At 47.6% G+C, this 21,689-nt stretch overlaps 1 protein-coding gene across 1 annotated transcript in view; it reads right to left on the bottom strand.

The window, feature by feature from the left end:
• ADRA1D (adrenoceptor alpha 1D) overlaps positions 1-18,381 on the bottom strand; it is a 60,627-nt gene extending 42,246 nt beyond the window's left edge. The window contains exon 1 of the mRNA XM_081876993.1: positions 16,114-18,381. Within this exon, the coding sequence (XP_081733119.1) occupies positions 16,114-17,074 (961 nt within the window). The 5' untranslated portion in view covers positions 17,075-18,381. The remainder of the gene's footprint in view (positions 1-16,113) is intronic.
• Between the last annotated feature and the right edge of the window lie 3,308 nt (positions 18,382-21,689).

Here is a 21,689-nt window from a genome sequence, read left to right as displayed (position 1 = left end):
GTACAGACTCTTCTCTTTTGAAAGAAAACTACATGAAAATGATGTACAGGTGGTATATAACACCAGTACAGATAGAAGGAATGTATAAAACCGGGTCAAACATATGTTGGAAAGGTAAAGAAAAGGAAGGGACCTTTTACCATATGTGGTAGAAAGCAGAAAAATTAAAAAAAAATCTGGGAAATGATATATAATGAATTGAAGAAAATGTTTAAAATGACATTTGTAAAAAAACCAGAATCATTTTTGTTAGGGATTGTAGGACAAGACCTGCCAAGGAAAACAAAGAATTCATTTATGTATGCTGTGACAGCAACAAGAGTCTTGATAGCTCAAGGATGGAAAAATGAGGAAACCCCACCAAAAGAACAGTGGCAAGAGAAATTGATGAACTATGCAGAACTGGTGAAACTGACATACAAACTGCGAGATAAGGACAACTGTGACTTTAAAGAAGAATGGGAACTTTTTACAAATTATTTAAAAAGACAACAAAATGAACTGGACTCCTTGGCAGGTTTCGAATAAACGTACACACATTTATTAAGGGTTAATATAGTAGATAGATAATAAAAGGATGTATACAATTTTACAGTATGCAGAGAACAACATGAGTTGAGAAATCAGAGAGAGGAGCTGAGGGAAGTCTTGGGCGGGGGAGGGAGGGTTCGTCAGGGAGGGGGGAGGGAAAAAGCAGGGAAATAATGGAGATGATTTGATTTGTTATGTGGAAATTGTTAATAAAAAATTATATATATATAAAAGAAAGACAGAGGGATATGTGACTGTCACCTGTCTGTGTATATGTATTATTTTAAAACTTGGTTTATCAATTTTATATTTGGCCCTTCATCTGAGCATCACAGGGCGGTTGGCAGTGTAATCTTTGTATATGTGTGTGCATATATGATGTTATAGATTTGAAGAGGAACCCCTGCCCCCAAGCCCTAGAAATTAATAAATGGTAGGATTTTGATCATTTGAGATGTGAAATACAAGCTGCAGAGGAATTCCTGAGATAGCCTATGCAAAATGACTTGGCCAAGCTATTAAGAAACAATAAAGGGACATTGAGGGCCATTGGCAGTGGGAGAGTACTGAGATGTGGGCAGGGACTGGGAATTTGGAAGGTTGCCAGGTGACAGGAAAAGAAAGTCTTGAGCAAGCTGTGCTGGGAAGGAGGAGGAGGAAGAAAGACTGGGAAGAAGGGAGGAAATAAAAGGAGAGCTCCATCTTGGGCAGGTTGCCTGAAGGAGACATTTGACTCGAAGTTTCCCCCGTGCTCAAGTCCAAAGGTCTGACCTGGCACACATCTAACACACTGTGAGCGATGTGAATTGGTGTGGGGAGAGGGCATAGCGGTGAGGTGGCCCTAATGTGCCAGCTTTGGATTTTTCTCACCGGGATTCCTACACCGTGCACCAAGGAGCATGCAACGTTTTTGCCATTTTACAGATGGGGAAAACTGAGGCCCAGTGAAGAGAACCAACGTCTCCGCCCGCTTGCAGTGGAGAAAAGGAAGATGGGGTCATTAACCATCTTGGCTTCCCAAGTCCCATTCCAGGAAACCTTCTGGCTCCCTGGATTTCCTCATCCTAATAATCAGAATGCTCTGCAAGATGCATTATTCCAAGAGTCCGCTTGTGTCTGTTGCAAAGCTGAGAAGGGCACGGAAGACAGAAGAAATGCCTTTTTCTATTTTGCTACCTGCCAGCGGGATATTGTGTGCGCAGGCATGTGGGTGTTACTGTTGGAGCCTACAGCTCTCTGGCTTTCGACCAAACGTATTAGTGAAAGACGGCATCAACAGAGAGAGCTATCCATAAGGATTAGCATTAAAGAACCGTTTCCTCCAGTCGAGTCATGCCTGCCCTTTGCTGTGCCAATAAATTACTGGGCATTATGAAATGCAGCTTTCTCTGTTTCGCAGTGGCAGCCTTTGGATTGGTAGAACTGCGATCTGGGGAACAGGGGGCAAAGGACAGGAACCTTCTAGGGGGGCTGCCAGCTGCTGGGGGCGGTTGGAGAGTGCCGGATTATCCCCAAATTTAAATCGGCACTCAGCCACAAAGCTTAAAGCATGTTCATGAGGCGGTCATCATCTTTTGCGACCTGACCTTTCTCACAGGGCGTTTATTAGGAAAGATGGAATAAAATTGTAACAACTGGGAAGTGCGGCAAATGATTATCGTGTATCTCCCTCTTTCCCAAGTTTTGGCTGAGCATGTGGATGAGGGGGATGTTATTGGTGTCCGTGGACCGCCCTCAATCTTCCCTACCCGTGGAAGCACCATAGAATCATAAAATCATTGGAAGGGCCGGCCCTACCATTAGACAGAATGAGATGCTTGCCTCAGGTGGGAGATGCTGGGGGGAAACGGTAGGGAGGAACTGGAGAGCCAGAGCTTTGCATGCACTGCATGGCCTCTAAGCAAGCGACTTGCCGTCAGGTGTGGTGGGAAATGCTGTCCTGTCACCAGGATTGAAATCGGGTGCACTGGAAAGCAGAAAGCTGCCTTAGTACAAGTCAGAGCCTTGTTCCTTGTAGCCAAGCATTGTCTGCACTGACTGGCAGAGGCTCTCCAGGGTTTTAGAGCAGGGTCACTTTTAGCTGTACCTGGAGATGCCAGGAACCGAAACTGGGATCTACTACATGCAGAGCAGCTGCTAGTCTGGTCAGCTGGACTGCATGGAATGGGGAAGGAACGAGCATCATTTTCAGCTCATATTTTTTATTAAGTTTTTCTATTTTACAATTTAGAATATTCATTTAAACAACCTAAAAATATCAGCGACTTCCCTTCTTCCCTTTCCATGGTTCAGTTTGCATGTCATAAATCCCTGCATATTTTACATAAACTAAATCATTCAGTATTCCATTTTACATCCATCAAAACTTATTTACACTGTTGAATTTATCTTAAAGCTGCCAACGTTTTCAAATGTACACAATTTTCACCCATGTATTCCCAATCTTCTTTAAACGTATACTCTCCTTTTCCTCTTACAGTGGTGCCCCGCAAGACGAACGCCTCGCAAGACGGAAAACCCGCTAGACGAAAGGGTTTTCCGTTTTGGAGGTGCTTCACAAAACGAATTTCCCTATGGGCTTGCTTCGCAAGACGAAAATGTCTTGCGAGTTCCTGCGGGGTTTTTTCCCTCCCCCCTCTTTCCTAAGCCCTAAGCCGCTTATCAGCTGATCTGCTAAAAGCCGCTAAACCGCTAATAGCGCTAATCCGCTAAGCTGTCAATGGGCTTGCTTCGCAAGACGAAAAAACTGCTATACGAAGAGCCTCACGGAACGGATTAATTTCGTCTTGCGAGGCACCACTGTATTCTATAAAAAAGATCAGCAAGCTGCACATATTCCATCAGTTTAAGTTGCCATTCTTCTTTGGCTGGGACCTCACTCGTTTTCCATTTTGGGGCTAACAAAACACGGGCCGCAGTAGTGGCATATATAAACAGCCTTTTTTGACACCTGGGGATTTCCATCTGAATGATCCCCAGGCCCATAACATGTCTTGGGCTGGTCCTGGTTTGTATGATGCTATTTTAATCATTTAGATTTGTTGCATACTGTGTGTGTGTGGTGGCCTTTGCAGGAAGGTTGCAAAAAAATAGTAGGTGCACGCACACCATAATCAAGAATTCAAGAGCAGATGATGATCCCAGCTGCTGGAGCAAGCCAAAGGGGCCCCAAACTATCCAACATCCTAGTGTCACAGTTGCGGGATATTAAAAGCACAGCCAAATTCATGTATTGCTAGGTAGACACATGACAGGAACTGAAACTCACAGTTTCTGTGAGAAACACTCCCGCTGTGCCCTTACAGAGGGAGGGTGTAGGTCCAGTGCCGGATTTAGGTATAAGCTAAACAAGCTATAGCTTAGGGCCTCACTCTCTTGGGGAACCCCAAAAAATTTAAAGGAGAAAAAAACTGGATGTACATTTCCGAAATATAAGATAAAAAACAAATAAAATAAAACCTACCTACCTACCTGTAAGATCCTGTGATGTAAGTCATGGGCCCCGCCTGCTAGCCTGCTCCCTAAAATATCACTGGTTTGCTCATTTCTATATACAGGGTGTCTACATTCTGCGTGTGCAAATGGCTTTAGATACCTATTAGGTCCATAAATTACCATATAGCATATATTCAACACAAAAAAACAGCGACAATTTGTTGTTGACAAAGGACAGCACTGGACATATAAAGGGCCCCATTACCTTCAGTAGCTCAGGGCCTCATTAAACCTAAATCCAGCCCTGTTAGGTCCAACCTGCTTGGGAACACCCTCTTCCTCTTCTGCAAGCAACATGAGAATATCTACATATTTGAGTTCCAAGCTCAGACACCATTTCTAACTAGACTTAAGTACAGTATGTCTTTGCAACCGAATTACCATTTTAAGGCTGCCTGAACAAATGTGCTGTATCTGTTTCTCTTCAGCAAGTATTCTGAGTAAATGTTATCCTGTTTTTCTTTTTACAAGACTGTTTGTGTGGTTGTCATTTTAAGGGGGAGAAAAAGGGGGGAAATACCAAGAAGATATTGGGACACGGGTGGTGCTGTGGGTTAAACCACAGAGCCTAGGACTTGCCAATCAGAAGGTTGATGGTTCAAATCCCCGCGATGGGGTGAACTCCCGTTGCTCAGTCCCTGCTCCTGCCAACCTAGCAGTTCGAAAGCATGTCAAAGTGCAAGTAGATAAATAGGTACCACTCCAGTGGGAAGGTAAACGGCGTTTCTGTGTGCTGCTCTGGTTCGCCAGAAGTGGCTTAGTTATGCTGGCCACATGACCTGGAAGCTGTACGCGGCTCCCTCGGCCAGTAAAGCGAGATGAGCGCTGCAACCCCAGAGTTGGTCACGACTGGACCTAATGGTCAGGGGTCCCTTTACCTTTACCAAGAAAATCCAGTCTGCCTTAGAGCATCCTCAATGATTTAAACCAAAAGGCTAAAGATCTCTAATCAGGTACCCTCCAGATGTTTTTGACTGCAATGAGGCTGTGCTGTCTCAGACCAGAGGGCACTGGGTTGGGGAAGCTTTCCATGCTTAGGAAAAGGCATGTATAAATAAGCCTTCCTTATCATATGTGCCTTAAGCAACTTCCTTCTGTTCCAAAGCTTTCCAACCAACTTTTGCTATTTCTCGGCTCGCCGGGGTATAATCAGGAATTAATATACCATGCAATAGTCCCCAAATTTAATTTAATTACTCCCTTCCAGAGTGGATGGCTCAGTGTTAAAACATTTTAAAGGGGGACATTCCGTTTCCAAAGCGCAGGACAACAAATGGCTTTGATGGCAAGCTATATTTCTTTGGGCACAATACCTCCATCAAATAAAAGTCCCCTTTCAGCTGGCAGGCTGTAAATTCAGGCTGCTTAGCCCTTCGGAGTCCATCTATTTCTGCAACAATGCTGGGCTTTAAGAGAGAGAATATATATCCACTCCGGGGAACAGCTTCACAATTAAAACTCTACAGGCACCATCACTTGAGTGGCTCAGAAGCTTTCCTGTTTATCATCCCGGCCCCTTTTCTTTTCATTCCTGAAGGTGGTGGGAATAAATTAGTGTGTTGGATAATTCTATTTGTTCCAGCAGAGTCAATTAAAAACACACACAAAGGGAATACTGGACAGGTAAACAATGGCGGAATCAGAAGCTGGATTTCACCAGCTGCACCTCCCCACCTAAAAGAACATTAACCCACCTTGTGTTGGGTCAGTGCATCAGGGATGGTTCAGTTGGTAGAGCTGGAGACTCTTAACCCCAGGGTTGCAGGTTTGAGCCCCGCAGTGGCGTAGCGTGGGGGGTGCAAGGGGTGCCGGCCGCACCGGGCGCAACATCTGGGGTTAGGGCAAATCCACGGGTTAGGGGGCGCAAATCCACAGGTTAGGGGGCGCAAATTACTTGCCTTGCCCCGGGTGCTGACAACCCACGCTACGCCACTGGAGCCCCGCATTGGGCAAAAAGATTCCTGCATTGCAGGGGGCTGGACTAGATGACCCTCGTGGTCACTTCCAGCTCTATGATTCTATTAGTCTATGCGATATTGCGGATAATTACAATAAAAAAAGGACAGCCCCAGCCCTTTCATTAAAAACAGTCAGTTCCTCAAAGTCTATTGCAATAAGGAGGTCTTCAGCTGCCGGCAGAACAACAAATAAATTCTGTTTATTTTCAAAAGTGCCATGATGCTTTTGTTGTTTTAAGCACAGACAGTCTTTGCTCCCTGGCTTCATGGGGTGACGTAATCAGAGCACAAGACGACAGCTGCTGGATCAGACCAATAGCCCATCTAGTCCAGCATTCTGTTCTCACAGTGGCCAACCAGATACCTGTTATGGGAAGTCTGCAAACAGGACCCGACTGCAACAGAAGCTCTCCCGCCCCCTGTAGTTTCCAGCCACTGGTGCTCAGGAGCATGATACCTCAAACTTCAACATCAACTTCGTTGGACTGGTCATGTTGTGTGGATCATCGTCTTCCAAAGCAACTACTCTATTCCAAACTTAAAATTGGAAAGTGTAATGCTGGTGGTCAACAAAAGAGGTTTAAAGACTCTCTCAAGGCAAATCTAAAAAAAAAATCAGGAAATCAGGGTGGACCGGTACAGCCCAAAGTGTTAAGTTGTGGGTGAACATATCAGACGACACAGCGATTCTTCAGACAGCTCTTGTTTATTCACAGGCCAGAAATGGACTGAATTGGAAGGGTTCAGCCAACTTGCTTATATAGAGCTCAACTACAAGGCAACAGTAACAACTTTCTGTAACTATCCAATCACTGAACGTCACTTTCAATTCCTTATTTGCACATGTGGACCTGAGTGAAAACTATCTACAGTATCCCCCTGCTGGCCCAGGGTGAGAATTTCAGTACATAACATGTAGTATAAACACCGACAACTGGGAAACACTGGCCTGCGAGTGCTCCAGTTGGAGAACAGCCTTTACCAAAGGTGTCATGGGCTTTGAAGACACTTGAACTCAGGATAAAAGGGAGAAACGTACTAAGAGGAAGGCATGCTTGGCAAATCCACACCGTGATCAACTCCCACCCGGAAACCTATGTCCCCACTGTGGAAGGACGTGTGGATCCAGAATTGGCCTCCACAGTCACTTACGGAATCACTGTTAAGACTGTGTTCATGGAAGACAATCTTCCTCAGCTACGAGTGATCGCTAAAGAAGAAGAAGCTACTTCCGACAGTGGAGGCAGAACTTATCGATCAGGGTCAATAGCCATTAGCTCCTCCAAGAGCTTGTCGAACCCTCTTTCAAAGCAGTCCCATGCTTTGAAGCTTCTATGTGTACAGGTGGCTCCCTGCACAGAAGACTCGTGGAAGACACTTAGTACAGTGATCTGGGGTGGGGAGGAGAACTTGCACCCTCCCCTACGATGCCCTATCAGGCATCTTTTCTTAACATGCATCTAGAACACTCAACGACAGTGAGATCTCCTGCAACACAAGAAGCTGCATCACAGCAAGTCAGATCACAGGTCCATCTACCTTAGCATTGTCAACACTGGCCAGCAGCAGCTCTCCATGGTGTCTGGCGGCGTTCGCTCTCAGCCATGCTTGGGGATGCCAGAGATTGGCCCTGGGGCTTCTGCATGCAAGGCAGATGTTCTGTCGCTGAGTCATGGCCCTTAACCCCTTCTCTAAGCCATCCACAAGTAATATTAGAAAAGATAAGCAGCATTAATCCTGAACAGTAAGCTGACGGCCTGGCTAGTTCATTGCAGAGAGAGTGAATGAGAGAGAGAGAGAGAATGAGAAAAAAACCCATGTTTTTGCTGACATGTTCACTGAATGCTGTTATTGTTGTTATTGTTACAGTGGTACCTCCGGTTGTGAAGAGGATTCGTTCCAGAGGTCTGGCCGCATCCCGAGGAATTCGCAACTGGAGGATCATTGCTGCGCACGCGCACGGTGCGGTTTAGCACTCCTGCACATGCACGAGCGGCGAAACCCGGAAAAATACTTCCGGGTTTGCCGCTTTCACAACCCGAAGTTTATGTTACCCTCGGGTAAGCCGAGGGTCCACTATATTTAAATTTGTATACAGCCCTAACCTGAAGGTCTCCAGTTGGCTACAGCATAAAATCACAAAATACATGATAAAAACAAAAACAACCCAGGAAACCCTGCCTTCTGAGGGCATTGTATATCAATCTGCCAAAGATCTGGTTAAAGAGGAACGTTTTCGCCTGGCGCCTAAAGGTGTATAATGAAGGCGCCAACTGAACCTCCCTGGGCAGAGCATTCCACAAGTGGGGAGCCACTGCAGATAAGGCCCCATTCTCATATTGCCACCCTCCAGACCTCCCATGGAGAAGGCACATGAAGAATACATGGATCGGGGACCATATCTGCTGGCCTTAATTTAAACCTCCACACATGCACCCAGAGATCAGAGCAACCATGCCAATGCCAGATGTTTTATAGGACCAGGAAGAATCTTATTGGGCCGCTTGCATCATCTGATCCTTGCTGAGCTGGCATTTCCTGGCCATCCAGCTATCAGGCTGATGCAGAGACAGAAAATCCCGAGAGAACCTGGGGCACAAGCGACTGGACCACTTCCAATTCTCTCGCTGTTTGGTTTTCCAGCCAACTGTGGCCTCTTCATTTCCACCTACTCAGATCCTTTAATCCTTATTCCAGATAGGTAAACGCTGAGTCATGTCCGCTCTGCCGGACTGTATAAAAATAGCCTAGTCACTTTTTATCTCTTATTCTATCTGATAAAAATGTCCCCGTTAAATATATCCCAGGGAACGTGAAATGGAGCAATAAAGATTCCGGACAACCTTGCTTCCCCAGCTTCTTTCTTTCCTTTTCAATTAAAAGCTTGCAAGTTACCAGATGTTTGGCTTGCTGCACTCGCTCCTGGTCCATGCCCTGATAGGACACTCTGCCCCTTTTGAGAGAAGGGAACGGGCTACCTTATGGCTTCATCAGAGATTTACAAGGGTTTCTAGGAATTTAAGTACGCCCATCTGCATAATTAAGGAGCATCCCATTGACACTGACATCTGCTTAAGATGCGCCTGCCATATAAATGTTGTCATCTGTCTCCTCCATCCACCCCCTGACTCCTCAAATGGAAAAAGAAGCTCCCTTGCATTTAGAAAAACTGTGCAACAGGCAGCGGGTGATGCAATATTATGAACCATCCTGTGTCATTTTATCTTATGAACTGCCCTGAGACCTGCGGGTATAGGGCAGTACAGTGGTACCTTGGGTTACAGACGCTTCAGGTTACAGATGCTTCAGGTTACAGACTCTGCTAACCCAGAAATATTACCTTGGGTTAAGAAATTTGCTTCAGGATGAAAATGGAAATCGTGCTCTGGCGGCACGGCGGCAGCAGGAGGCCCCATTAGCTAAAGTGGTGCTTCAGGTTAAGAATAGTTTCACGTTAAGAACGGAGCTCCGGAACGAATTAAGTATGTAACCAGAGGTACCACTGTATCATCATCATCATCCCTTTTGCATTCTGAAATCACACAGTCCAGAATTCGAGCAACTCATTTTGCCACCTTTTCTTTGTAACGTATAGGACTGCAAGAAGATCAAACGTATCCATTCTGAAGGAAATCAGCCCCGAGTGCTCACTGGAAGGACAGATCCTGAAGCTGAGGCTCCAATATTTGGGCCATCTCATGAGAAGAGAAGACCCCCTGGAAATGACCCTGGTGTTGGGACAGATGGAGGGCACAAGGAGAAGGGGACGTCAGAGGACAAGACAGTTGGACAGTGTTCTCGAAGCTACGAACATGAGTTTGACCAAACTGCAGGAGGCAGTGGAAGACAGGAGTGCCTGGCGTGCTCTAGTCCATGGGGTCACGAAGAGTCGGACACGACTAAACGACTAAACAACAAAATAGGTCAACTATACATTATAAAGGTAAAGGGATCCCTGACCATTAGGTCCAGTCGTGGCCGACTCTGGGGTTGCGGCGCTCATCTCGCTTTACTGTCTGAGGGAGCCGGTGTACAGCTTCCAGGTCATGTGGCCAGCATGACTAAGCTGCTTCTGGTGAACCAGAGCAGCACACGGAAACACAGTTTACCTTCTCGCTGGAGCGGTACCTATTTATCTACTTGCACTTTGACATGTTTCGAACTGCTAGGTTGGCAGGAGCTGGGACCGAGCAACGGGAGCTCACCTCATCATGGAGATTCGAACCGCCAACTCAGCAGCGATTAAGTTGTAGTTATTTTTAATCTTGAATAGCAGCAGAGCCGTGACAAGTGCCAGAGTGTCAGGAGAGATGGATGCTGCAGACCAACTACTAGGTTGGCAGCAGCAGGGACTGAGCAACGGTAGCTCACCCTGTCAAGGGGATTCGAACCGCTGACCTTCTGATTGGCAAGTCCTATGCCCACAGCACCACCCCCATCCCTAACTATACATTATACATAGGGACAAATGTGAAGTTCTGCACTTAGGCAGGAAGAACCAAATGCAGCAGCAGAAAAAGCTCATGCTATTCTAGGCTGCATCAACCAAAGTCTAGTGTCCAGATCAAGGAAGTAATAGTCCAGCTCTATTCTGCTTTGATCAGACCACACCTGGAATACTGTGTCCAGATCTGGGCGCCACAATTTAAGAAGGATGTAGACAAGCTGGGTTGTGTGCAGAGGAGGGCCTGGAAAACGAGCCTTATGAGGAGTGGTTGAAGGATCTGGGTATGTTTATCCTGGAAAAGAGGAGAGTGATGTTGGGGATTGAATCAGTGCATTCTGCATTTATGGTACAGGTTCCACCACTGAGTCATGGTCCTTCTTCACATTAGGTAGCCGACTGAAGTGGATGAATTCTGTGGACTATGCCAGTTCAGAATGCAGCTGAGTTCCATTTCTGAATGCAGAAAACTCCCTGCATGCAGACAACTAGAACACCAAGGATAAAGGTTTAGGTGCTAGCTTTTTAGAAGCCAAGTTCTTTAAAAATCAATCAATCAATCAATCAATCAATCAATCAATCAATCAATCAGTACCCACCTGCCATTTGATATGGCATGTTCCAAAATTCTATCCCCCCATCATCTGAGTTAAGTATAGATTCACTCTTTCTTTAGCCTTTCCAAATAGCTTATAAGAAGCTGGGCTAAAAATATGCCCCTTTTAGAGGCTAGCAGACTTCTTGGAAGGTTGATAGCAATAAGTGGAATCAGACAGAAGTGTGAGAATGAGATCTGCACAAAGTCCACAAGCATAGGCAACCTGCTCATTATGGGACTAAAATCAGGGTAAATCTAAATGATAATTTTTGCATACAGTATGTCATTTCACAGGAATACTGAGTGCCCCTTACGGCGGTGCAAAGGCAGAAGTCTTTAACCCCCAAGGCAGGGAGGAAAAGGAGACCACCAACTAATCAGCCATTTCTCCCTTGTTGAACAAACAGCTTTTCCAAATTGCCTCATTAGCCAGGCAAACTTGTCTTGATTAATTGCACAGGTACTTCTTGATGACTGCATCATTACTCTGGGGAGCAGAGAATCTGTGGGGTTGGGAGGGAAGCGGCTCCTGTTACAGATACCCATCAAAGCAAAAAGCAACCTTCACAGGTGGCATTTCAAACTTTCCGCAGAAGGCACCAGAAAAAGATTCTGCAAGCTCTCCAAATAGCTCAGCCTAGTTGTTGACGAGGACGGTGATATGTAGGAGATTTTGCAAGCCAGCTCCTTTCCTGGGGATAACACATGCCAGTAATAATAATAATAATAATAATAATAATAATAATAATAATAATAATAATAATTTCTACCCCGTCCTTCCCAGCCAAGACCGGGCTCAGGGCAGCTAACACCAGATATAAAAACAACTGATTTAAAGACAACATTAAAATGCAGCCTCCTTTCAGTAGAAACTCAAATCAAAAGCTTTTGGGGGATGAAAATGTCAAATCTTCACCAAGGCCAACTATCCAGACTGGTCCTACGTGGGCCAGAAAAAAGCCAGGGAAGTCCCCAAATAGGAGTTCCATCACAGAAAGAGAAAGGAAAAAGGAAAGAGGGGAAGGGGATCAAGTTGATTCCAAACCAAAGGCCAGGCGGAACAACTCTGTGTTACAGGACCTGCAGAAATAAATCAGATCCTGCAGGGCCCTGGTCTCATGAAACTCATCGGGTGGACTCATCAGGTGGGGGGAGCTGCGCACTGTGGCTCCTCCGCACGCTGGGATTCATCGAATCATAAAATTGTAGAGGTGGAAGGGACCTCAATGGCCATCTAGGCTGGGTTGGTGCCCAGGAACAACTTGCTGCAGGACAGACCTTGAGCAGGAAAGGACAGAGCACCGCAGCTATGCAGCACATAATTAAACTATAGAACCCAATTCTCCAGGAGGTAGTGATGACCCCCAATCCAGATGGCTTTTAAAAGAGGATTGGACAAATTCATGGAAGAGAACCCTGGGAAGATGCTGCCAGTCAGTTCAGCTAACACTGGGCAAGATAAACGAACAACCTTCCTTGGTATGAAGCAGATTCCTATGTCTAAAGTGCAGCCGTGGGTAAATTTTGCAAACCATGCTTAGATTGGAGGCAATTATCCACTGCTACCAACAACGGGGAGAGGCCATAGCTCTGTGGCGGTGCATCTGCTTTCCATGTAGAAGGTCACAGGTTTGATCCTGGGCTTACTGGAAAGACTTCCAGTAAGGAGACCCTGGTCAGCCTAGACCAGGGATGGGGAATCAGTGGTCCTCCCGATACTGTTGGACTACAGCTGCCATCATGCTTGGCCATGCTGGCTGGGGTTGATGGGAGCTGGAGTTGAGCAACATGGGAAGAGCCATTGGTTCCCCATGAGGGGTGGACTTTGGACTTCAAATTTCAGCAGCGCCCTGTAAAAGCCCAAAATTTGGAGCCCCTCCATGCCTCTCACCTTCTGTTCTGCTCCATTCACTATGTCATAGTTGTGATCTCCTGCAGTGCCCCCTAGGCTTGGCGCCCAGCGTGGCAGAACCGGCTGCGCTGTCCTAAATCCATCTCTGCCAAACCGGACACAGGGAGCAGTGGATTGACGGGCTAGACAGTCGTCTCCTCTCTAGTTTAATCCAATCATCCCCTTTTTATAATTTTAAAACCATTGCATATTTTTGTATCATCTATGGACACGATGAATAATTGCTTCCTCTTTGCTTATCCATGAATCACGAGGGTTAGAATTTAGCATACAAAAAAGTGAAAAAAAATGAAGAGAGAGTTTCTTGCATTCTGCTTCTACAGTTCTTACAGGTTTCCTTGCAACAGAGAAAGCTACTGAGCTACAGCTCTTCCCCAGCTAGCTTGCTCTTTCCCTCCATTTGCACAGAAAAAAATGCATCAAAGAACAGCATTTCCTAAGAAACAGTAGGATATATACAGAATAGATATGGATTGTGGCTATTGTTCCTAAACCAGCAGTGGCAGCATACTGGATACAAAGCAAACAGGAGTGTGCACACAGCTTTAGTTTGCAAGATCCTTTTGAAACTGATATGAAAAGGTGTTGTATATGCTTGAAAGCAAAGAGATAAATAAAAGCATTCTAGGGTAGACTGCTTCTAAGCATGGAAGCTCCCTATTAGCATCATAGCAGTCAGTGGGATGGAATAAGGTAATGATCCTGCCAGCCTCCTAAATTTATTTTTGGATCTGCAGTGATTGACTTTCTGATGGTGGAGAGAAGAGGAGCATTTTTAGCATGTCATACTGTGCGATTACAGAAAATATTGGGATAGGCATGTCTCTTTTCTGAAGGGGAGATTTGCTTGTGTTTGAGTCAGACTCCACCTTTGCCTCACATTCACTTCGTGGCCTTGGGAAAGTCCCTTGTCTCTCTCTCTGGTCCAGTCCTCTATCTAGGCTGCCTTCAGAATGCCATAATTCTATGAGCAAAATAATTCTCAATTGGTAGATTGGATTGAAGTGCTCTGTTACCCTGGCTCAAGAAATCCACTTTGAAAACAAAACAAAAGCAGACTTTTCTTTTTTTGCAGTGAGGAAAGAGACAAGGAAATGTGTGAGCTAAACAAATGATTAATAGAAACCACCACTTCAAAAGCAAAGTGGGATGAATACAGAATGGACACTTGTCATATAACGTCCCCACTAACATATCAGAACCAATGTGCAATAAAGAGTAGAGAGAGTCTCATCTCTGCATGAAGGATGATGGCTCAGTAAGCAGGTTGCTTGGAGGAGTTCTGAGTCCAAACCCAGGCAAATGCCACTGGGAAACATATTAGCAAAGGCTAATGTTGTTTTCCACTGTTGACTTTGAGCAGAGAGATTCCGTTTAGCTACCAATGGGCTGCCTTGGGTGGGGCAGGGGTGTAATAGGTAGGCTTTGCCTGGCAGGGTCTGTGGCTCCCCATCACACTTTGGGGAGGCATTCGCCTGATGGTGAAAACCAACTGTTTTAGCTGTGTAGCATGGGTAAGACTAACAAATCAACAGCCTGTCTGTACCAGGTGACTTTGGAAAGACTGCTCTGAGTCAGAACGAAGAGGGAAAGTCTCATTGTCATATTTCAGAGGGGAGGCAGTGATATTGGTTGAGGGTACCAGGAATCTGGTTGCAATCTGAGTGATGCCTGCCTTTGCAAAGAAGATACCTGGGCACCTCTCTTGGATTTCCATGCAGCTGAGTGCCTGGTGTCCCGGCATCCTTTGCATGGCCGCAAAGGATCTTGGGAGACGCGCCTTCCGATGTGCAGTGCAGCCACATGGGACAGCAAACTGCTGGGTATTCTCCACTCCCCATTCCACCACAGTCCTTGGAGTAGTCAACATCAAGGGGCTTCAGCTCCCGTGCAAATTTGATGGGTGCTTCTTGCATCCAAATGAGCATGAATCACTGGATGCTGAGCGGTGCTTTGAAAAAGAGACCACCTCCTATCTGTAGCATGACCCTGCCATGCAGATTAGGGGAAGGGTGGTAGTTCGGTGCTTTGCATGCAGAAGGTCCCTGGTTCAGTTCCCAGCATCTCCTGGTGGGAAGCCTTGGGGAGCCACTGCCAGCCAGCTAGGGGTACCAATGGTCTGACATGGGGTAAGGCAGCTGCTTTCGTTTGGGACTGACTGTGGCTCAGTGGCAGAGCCAGATTCAGTCCCTGGCATCTCCAGGCAGGACTGGCAAAGGCTGCCTACCTGAAACCCCAAAGAACCTCTTCTTTCTAATATAGACATTGCTGAGCTCAGTGGACTAATGGGTCTGATTCTCCTACAAAGTGCCTAGGATGAGATTGGCAGATTGGCAGTGAGTGTTTGGACGGCACTCAAGTCATATGATAAGCATGGTTTAAAATTTGCATTTTCAGTCAATTAGTTGACAAGTACCAGTATTCCGTAGTACTTTTCTGCTTGTATGGCTCATTGCAACATGAGAAAATTCTATATAACTTTGTACAATTATTTATGTCCGTGTGGGACATTGTTACTCTGGGATATCAACATACTTTTTTTATATACAAGCATTTGGGTCTTGGTGATGATTGTGTTTTCTCACTTGCAGGTGGACAGAACCGTTTCAAATAAGGAAATCAAATAAAGAATTGTCCTCTTCTCATCTAGCCTCTGAGCAACTATATTCTGTGGGGTCAAAACAACAACAGCCCTGAAAGGGAGGCCGCTGCTGGCTTAATTGGACAGGTGGAGTGGCAAGGCCAAAACTTAATGATAATAAGAAGCTATCCAGAGCTATCTAATGGGATTCAAGGTTTACTGGATGGCCCACATTGGCTGATAGTTATCCCCACTGCCAGCCTATTTTATTTCTAAGGGAACCTAGAAAAATAGACTAAAAAGGTTGTAAAGTTCACCCTTGAGGAGCAGCTAGAAATCACAATTTATTAATCACATTGCTGGATCACCCTTCCTCTAAAGGAGCTCAGAGAAATGTACAATAAAACATTTTTTAAAAAAAGTATCATAACTAAGACATAATGGTAAGCAACATACTTTAAAATATCAATCTATAAAGTCAGGACCATTGAAACACACCACATATAAAAATATAAAAGTGAAGACAGATGTCATGTAAAAGAGAACTCGCATCACGTGAACATCGCACAAGAGAAGTCAAGGTGCCTGACTTACCGAAAGACAGCACGAAAAAGAAAGGCAGCCAGCAGAGGATGAAAACCCCGACAACGATCGCAAGAGTTTTGGCCGCTTTCTTCTCCCTGGAGAACTTCAAGAGGCGCACTGAGAGAGAGCTCCTGAAGGTGTGCCCTTTGCCCTTGGTGCTGGCGGCCAGGGAGTCCTCGAGGACACTGCGGCAGTGGATCCTGAGCACCACTTCCATGGACTTCCCACGCTCTTTCTTGACCCCGGCCTCCAAGCTCTTGGTGGTCCTCCTTGCCACCACGTAGATGTTGAAGTACATCACCAGGATGACCATGAGTGGCAAGTAGAAGGAGAAGAGCGAAGAGAAGATGGCGTAGCCCGGCTCCATCGTGATGCTGCAGGTTTCGTCGTTTTCGGGCGGCTCCTCCTTCCAGCCCAAGAGGGGCCCAATGGAGATGACCATGGAAGAGAGCCAGACCACCACTAGGATGATGACCGCCTTCTTCTCAGTCATAATGGTGGGGTACTTGAGCGAGTATTTGACCCCGATGTACCGATCCACAGAGATGATGCACAGGCTCATGATGGAGGCGGTACAGCAGAGGACGTCTACCGCCGCCCAGATGTCGCAGAAGATGCGGCCAAAGATCCACAGGTCCAGAACTTCCAAGGTGGCTGAGAAGGGCAGGACAGTGGTGCTGAGCAGCAGGTCAGCGATGGCCAAGTTGATGATGAAGTAGTTGGTCACTGTCTGCAACTGACGGTTGCAGGCCACCGAGAGGATGACCAGGATATTGCCCACAATGGCCGAGAGGATGAAGAGGGCGAGGAAGACCCCCACGCCCACCGACTGCAAGGTCAACCTCAGTGCCAAGGAGGTGCTGTTGTCGGGGTCAACATCCCCCCCTGCCCAGGACCCGTTGACCCCCTCGGCTTCTTCTCCCGTGTGGTTCCCATTCAAGCTGGCATTAATCCGGTCAGGGAAAGTCATTCTTTTTCAAAAGGGGCCGGTCTCCATGGGAGATGAGTTGAGCGTGATGGAGGTGCCTAGGAGATGAGCAACAGGCATGGCTCACTCTCTCCCTGGTACCATCCCCAGAATCACCTATAATGATTTTGAACTCCACACTCCCAAGAGAGAGAAAAAAGTCTCTCTTTTTGCACACGAGGAGTTTCCTCCCGTTTATATCTCTCCTCCTCTGCAATCCTTTTTTTTTCTACACCATCGTTTCCTGCAAAGGTGGACCTCTATCCACGTCACTGCACGCCACCAGGGATGCTGTTGTGTCCCTACTCTTCTCACTTCTTGCACACACACATGAGCAGCAAAATCATCTTGCAAAGGTGCTGGAACTCAAGGAACCCGCTTTCTCTCTCTCTCCTCCCCCGGCAATGCTGCGCGGGCTACCCCTTTCACCTCCCTCCCTCCTTTCCCCCTCTCACCTCTCTGTCCATCAGGTGTGTTTGTGTATGTGTGTGGCCCCTGAGCTGTCCCCTTCGTCCTCAGCCACCTCCTCCACTCAGTAATAAGATAAAAAAGTATTTGACGTTGCTCCTTGCACCTCTCCAAAGCGCGCGCGCGTTTGCAAAAGTCCCTTGTAAAAAGGCTGAGCAGCAACAACCCCTGTACGCGGGGCTGCGGGGGTGGGAATAAAAAATAAAACAGAAAATTGGGACCGGGGGTGAGAAGGCAGCAAATCACGCCTTTAAATAACTCCTTTCGGCCCCCCGCTTGTTTCCCCCATCGAGGGTCCTTCATCCAGGAAGATGCGTTGGCTGTGTAGGCTTCGGGAAGAAGGACCGAGCTGGGCGCAAGCGTCGCGTCGTCAGTGTCCAGAGCCGGCTGCTTGACAGTTTCCCGGACATCCTTCCAGCTTGTCGGTCCAGAGGATGCGACGCAGGAGCGCGGAGGGAGAGAAAAAGGGAACGGCGGGGAAGACGCCGCCGGTGCCTCTGCAGCTAAATCCGAGCCCCCTCCAATCGGAGCGGGAGAGAAGTGACGGTTGGGGAGCCAGAGGAGCAAAAGTAGGCTGCGTCCGGGCGCGCAAACTTTGCGCTGGGGAGCTTTGCGCGCTCGGCGTCTCCCGGGTTGTCAATCTCTCTCCCTCTCCCTCTCTCTCTGCAGCGAGATCTACGGCACAGCAGCAGCAGCGAAATCCAGCAAGTCGCCTTCCTCAACTCCTCCTAGAGGGCTTGTGGCATCCTTCTGCCGGCGTAGGGTGGCCGGAGGGCTTGGCTCTGCAAGTTTGGCAGCGAGGGTGGGTGGCCAACCGCGCGCAGGAGAGGCGGGAGGGAGGCAAAGGAAAGACTCCTCTTAATTTTTTAAAAAGAGGGACGGAGCGCGCGGGGGGCGGTGGGATAACGCGCTGGGTCGTGGGGGTGGGTGGGTGGGAGGGAGGCCCTTAAAGATATATATATATATTTATATACCGAAAATAGCTTCATTGAAGGATTTCCATTTCCTGGGCGAGGCGACCGAGAGACGCTAGAGAGCAGCAAAGGGCTGGTCGTCGACTGCGCTGCCGCTAAGGCTAATGCGCTTCTGGTCCCTTGCAAAGCCCTCGGTGTTTATTAGAGAAGCCGTTATTCTGGGATGATCACCTCGGCGGGGCTCCCTGCAACCTGTTTGATTTGCTTTACGAGGGAGGAAGCCGGCCGATTTAAGCCTTGCAGCTCCTGTGCTTACAATATATATATATTTTTAAAGGCGTAAGTGCATGTCCAAAGGCAGATCTTGTACGTGGGTTCTGGTTGACGCCAAACCCACCATTGCAGGCTGTTCCCGGGGCATCCAGATGGTCGTGTGAACATGCGCTGGAGAGTCACGAACGGCTGGTTTGCTTGTTTACCTAGGAGTTTCTGATCCTCTCCTTCGACTGACTTCAGCCTGCAATTCAGATTTCAATGTGACAAAGGATTGCAGTATGATGGTGACCACACAGAGGTCTGCGCCCCACATCGCCCCAACATTTTCTTTTACCCTGTGCAATGACTCACTGTGATCAGTGGCGTAGCGTGGGTTGTCAGCACCCGGGGCAAGGCAAGTAATTTACGCCCCCTAACCTATGGATTTGCGCCCCCAACCCGTGGATTTGCGCCCCCTAACCCGTGGATTTGCCCTAACCCCAGATGTTGCGCCCGGTGCGGCCGGCCCCCCCTGCACCCCCCACGCTACGCCACTGACTGTGATCAATGGATCTTATTTCCATGTAAACATATTTTATTTTATTTATATCTTGCCCTTCCTCCACTTGAAGGATCCCTAGAGTCGGATGGGGTGCTTGGAGACCCAAGTCATCTAGTCCCAAGACCATTCTGGGTTAGGGAGGCCAGAAGGGCCATTTGGCTCAAGCTCAAAGGATGCCTCAGAACTAGACACTTTTCAAATTTTTGGCACTTCCTTTTATTTATTTTATTTAGATCCCACCTTTCCTCCAAGGAACTGAAGGTGGTATGTGTACGTGGTTTTCTTCCTCCCCATTTTATGCTCACACCAACCCTGTGAGGTAGGTTAGGGGGAGAGAATGTGGCTGAGGTCACCCAAGTGAGTTCCATGGCTTAAGTGGAGATTTGAACCCAGGTTCCCATCAGTTTGATAAGTTTCTCAACTTGTTTTTCTGTGCATCAGACCAAATGGTGGAACACTCTCTCAGTTTGGTGCTGCAAATTTAAACAAATGAGAGCTGTGCTTTGCTAAAAGGCATTCTTTTTTTTTCTTGCTAATTGATATAAATTTTGTCATATGCTTAATGTCAGCTGTGACGCTGCACGAAAGCAATATTCCCCCTCAATAATTAGTGCAGTTGCACAGGAAAGGCTAGAAAAGCATATGTTAAATTGTATATGGGGGTGGGGTGGGGAATCAAATCGTGGCACACCAGCTACAAAGATGTTTGTGAACATGACATGAAGGCTGGCAGCATCAACCCCACCATGTGGGAATCTCTTGCAGACGACCACAGTGCCTGGAGACAGACAGTCAGGTTGTGCATCCATAGCAGTGGCCGGAGGAGGAATGACCGCTGTGAACACCGCAGAGAGAAGAAACACCATGTGCACCTGCAGCAGCACAACCGGATGCCTTCCTCTGCCCCAGCTGCAACAAAACATGTCTCTCCTGCATTGGTCTCTGCAGCCTTGGCAGGCTCTGCAACCTTCCAACAGTTTGACTTCACTCCTCCATTGCCTCCAAAGACAGACGGATGCCGACCAACGAACCAGTGCAACATACATTTCCATGGATCAGACAACTGCTTGCGAGATTTCATGGGAAGGAAGGGAGCACTCCTCTGCCTGGTCACCCACTCTTCTCTCACTGCTGAAGGGTTGGAGAACATTTGTGGTTCTCCGCTTGTTGGACTCCCAAGTCCCATCAGTCACCACCAGCATCAGTTTTGCACTCGGACAACCAGTTAAGCGTTACACCTCTATGCACTGTTAACATTACAGTGGTACCTCGGGTTACATATGCTTCAGGTTACATACGCTTCAGGTTACAGACTCCGCTAACCCAGAAATAGTACCCCAGGTTAAGAACTTAGCTTCAGGATGAGAACAGAAATTGCACGGCGGCAGCAAGAGGCCCCATTAGCTAAAGTGGTGCTTCAGGTTAAGAACAGTTTCAGGTTAAGAATGGACCTCCAGAACAAATTAAGTACTTAACCCGAGGTACCACTGTACCTAATAGCCCACATATTGCAGCAGGTGATGAAATAATAATAAATTTTATTATACCCCACCCTCCCCAGCCAGAGCCAGGCTCAAGGCATCGAACACCAATAAAATTTCAATAGAAACATAATGGGGGGGGGGCGCAATTTAAAATACAGGTTAAAATTCAATTTAAAATGCAGCTTCATTTTAAAAGTACCGTATTTTTCGTCCTATAGGGCGCACCTGCCCATAGGACGCACCTCGTTTTTTTTTGGGGGGGGAAATGAATAAAAAAATTATTTCCCCCCCCAGCCGTGGCTGCCGCCCCAACCCTTGCGCACACCTGCCCGAAGCACGGGGCGCCCTCCGGAGGGCTCCCCGTGCTTTGGGCTGCAGGCTGCCGCCCCAAGCCTCGCGCTCCCCGTGCTTTGGGTGGGTGTCCGCAAGCCTTGCGCGCCTGGTGGGACCTCCCGCCAGGCGCGCGAGGCTTGCGGACACCCGCCCAAAGCACAGGGATCCCTCCGGAGGGCTCCCCGTGCTTTGGGCTGCAGGCTGCTGCCGCAAGCCTTGTGAGCCTGCGGGAACTCTCGCCGGGCTTGCAAGGCTTGCAGATAGCTTCCTGAAGCCCGGAGAGCGAGAGGGGTCGGTGCGCACCGATACCTCTCGCTCTCCACGCTTCAGCGAAAGCCTGCATTCGCCCCATAGGACACACACACATTTCCCCTTCATTTTTGGAGGGGAAAAAGTGTGTCCTATGGGGCGAAAAATACGGTAGCCCATAGATCAAAACCGTAAGGGGAGGGAAGACATAAGAGTCAGACTGAGTCCAAACCAAAGGCCAGGCGGAACAGCTCTGTCTTGCAGGCCCTGCGGAAAGATGTCAAGTCCCGCAGGGCCCTGGTCTCTTGTGACAGAGCGTTCTACCAAGTTGGGGCCAGTACTGAAAAGGCCCT

The sequence above is a fragment of the Podarcis erhardii genome (assembly GCF_964252035.2).
Source record: "Podarcis erhardii genome assembly, chromosome: 9".
Lineage (NCBI taxonomy): Eukaryota > Metazoa > Chordata > Lepidosauria > Squamata > Lacertidae > Podarcis > Podarcis erhardii.
Note: the sequence above shows the minus strand (reverse complement) of the source record. Positions and strands in the feature narration are given on the sequence as shown.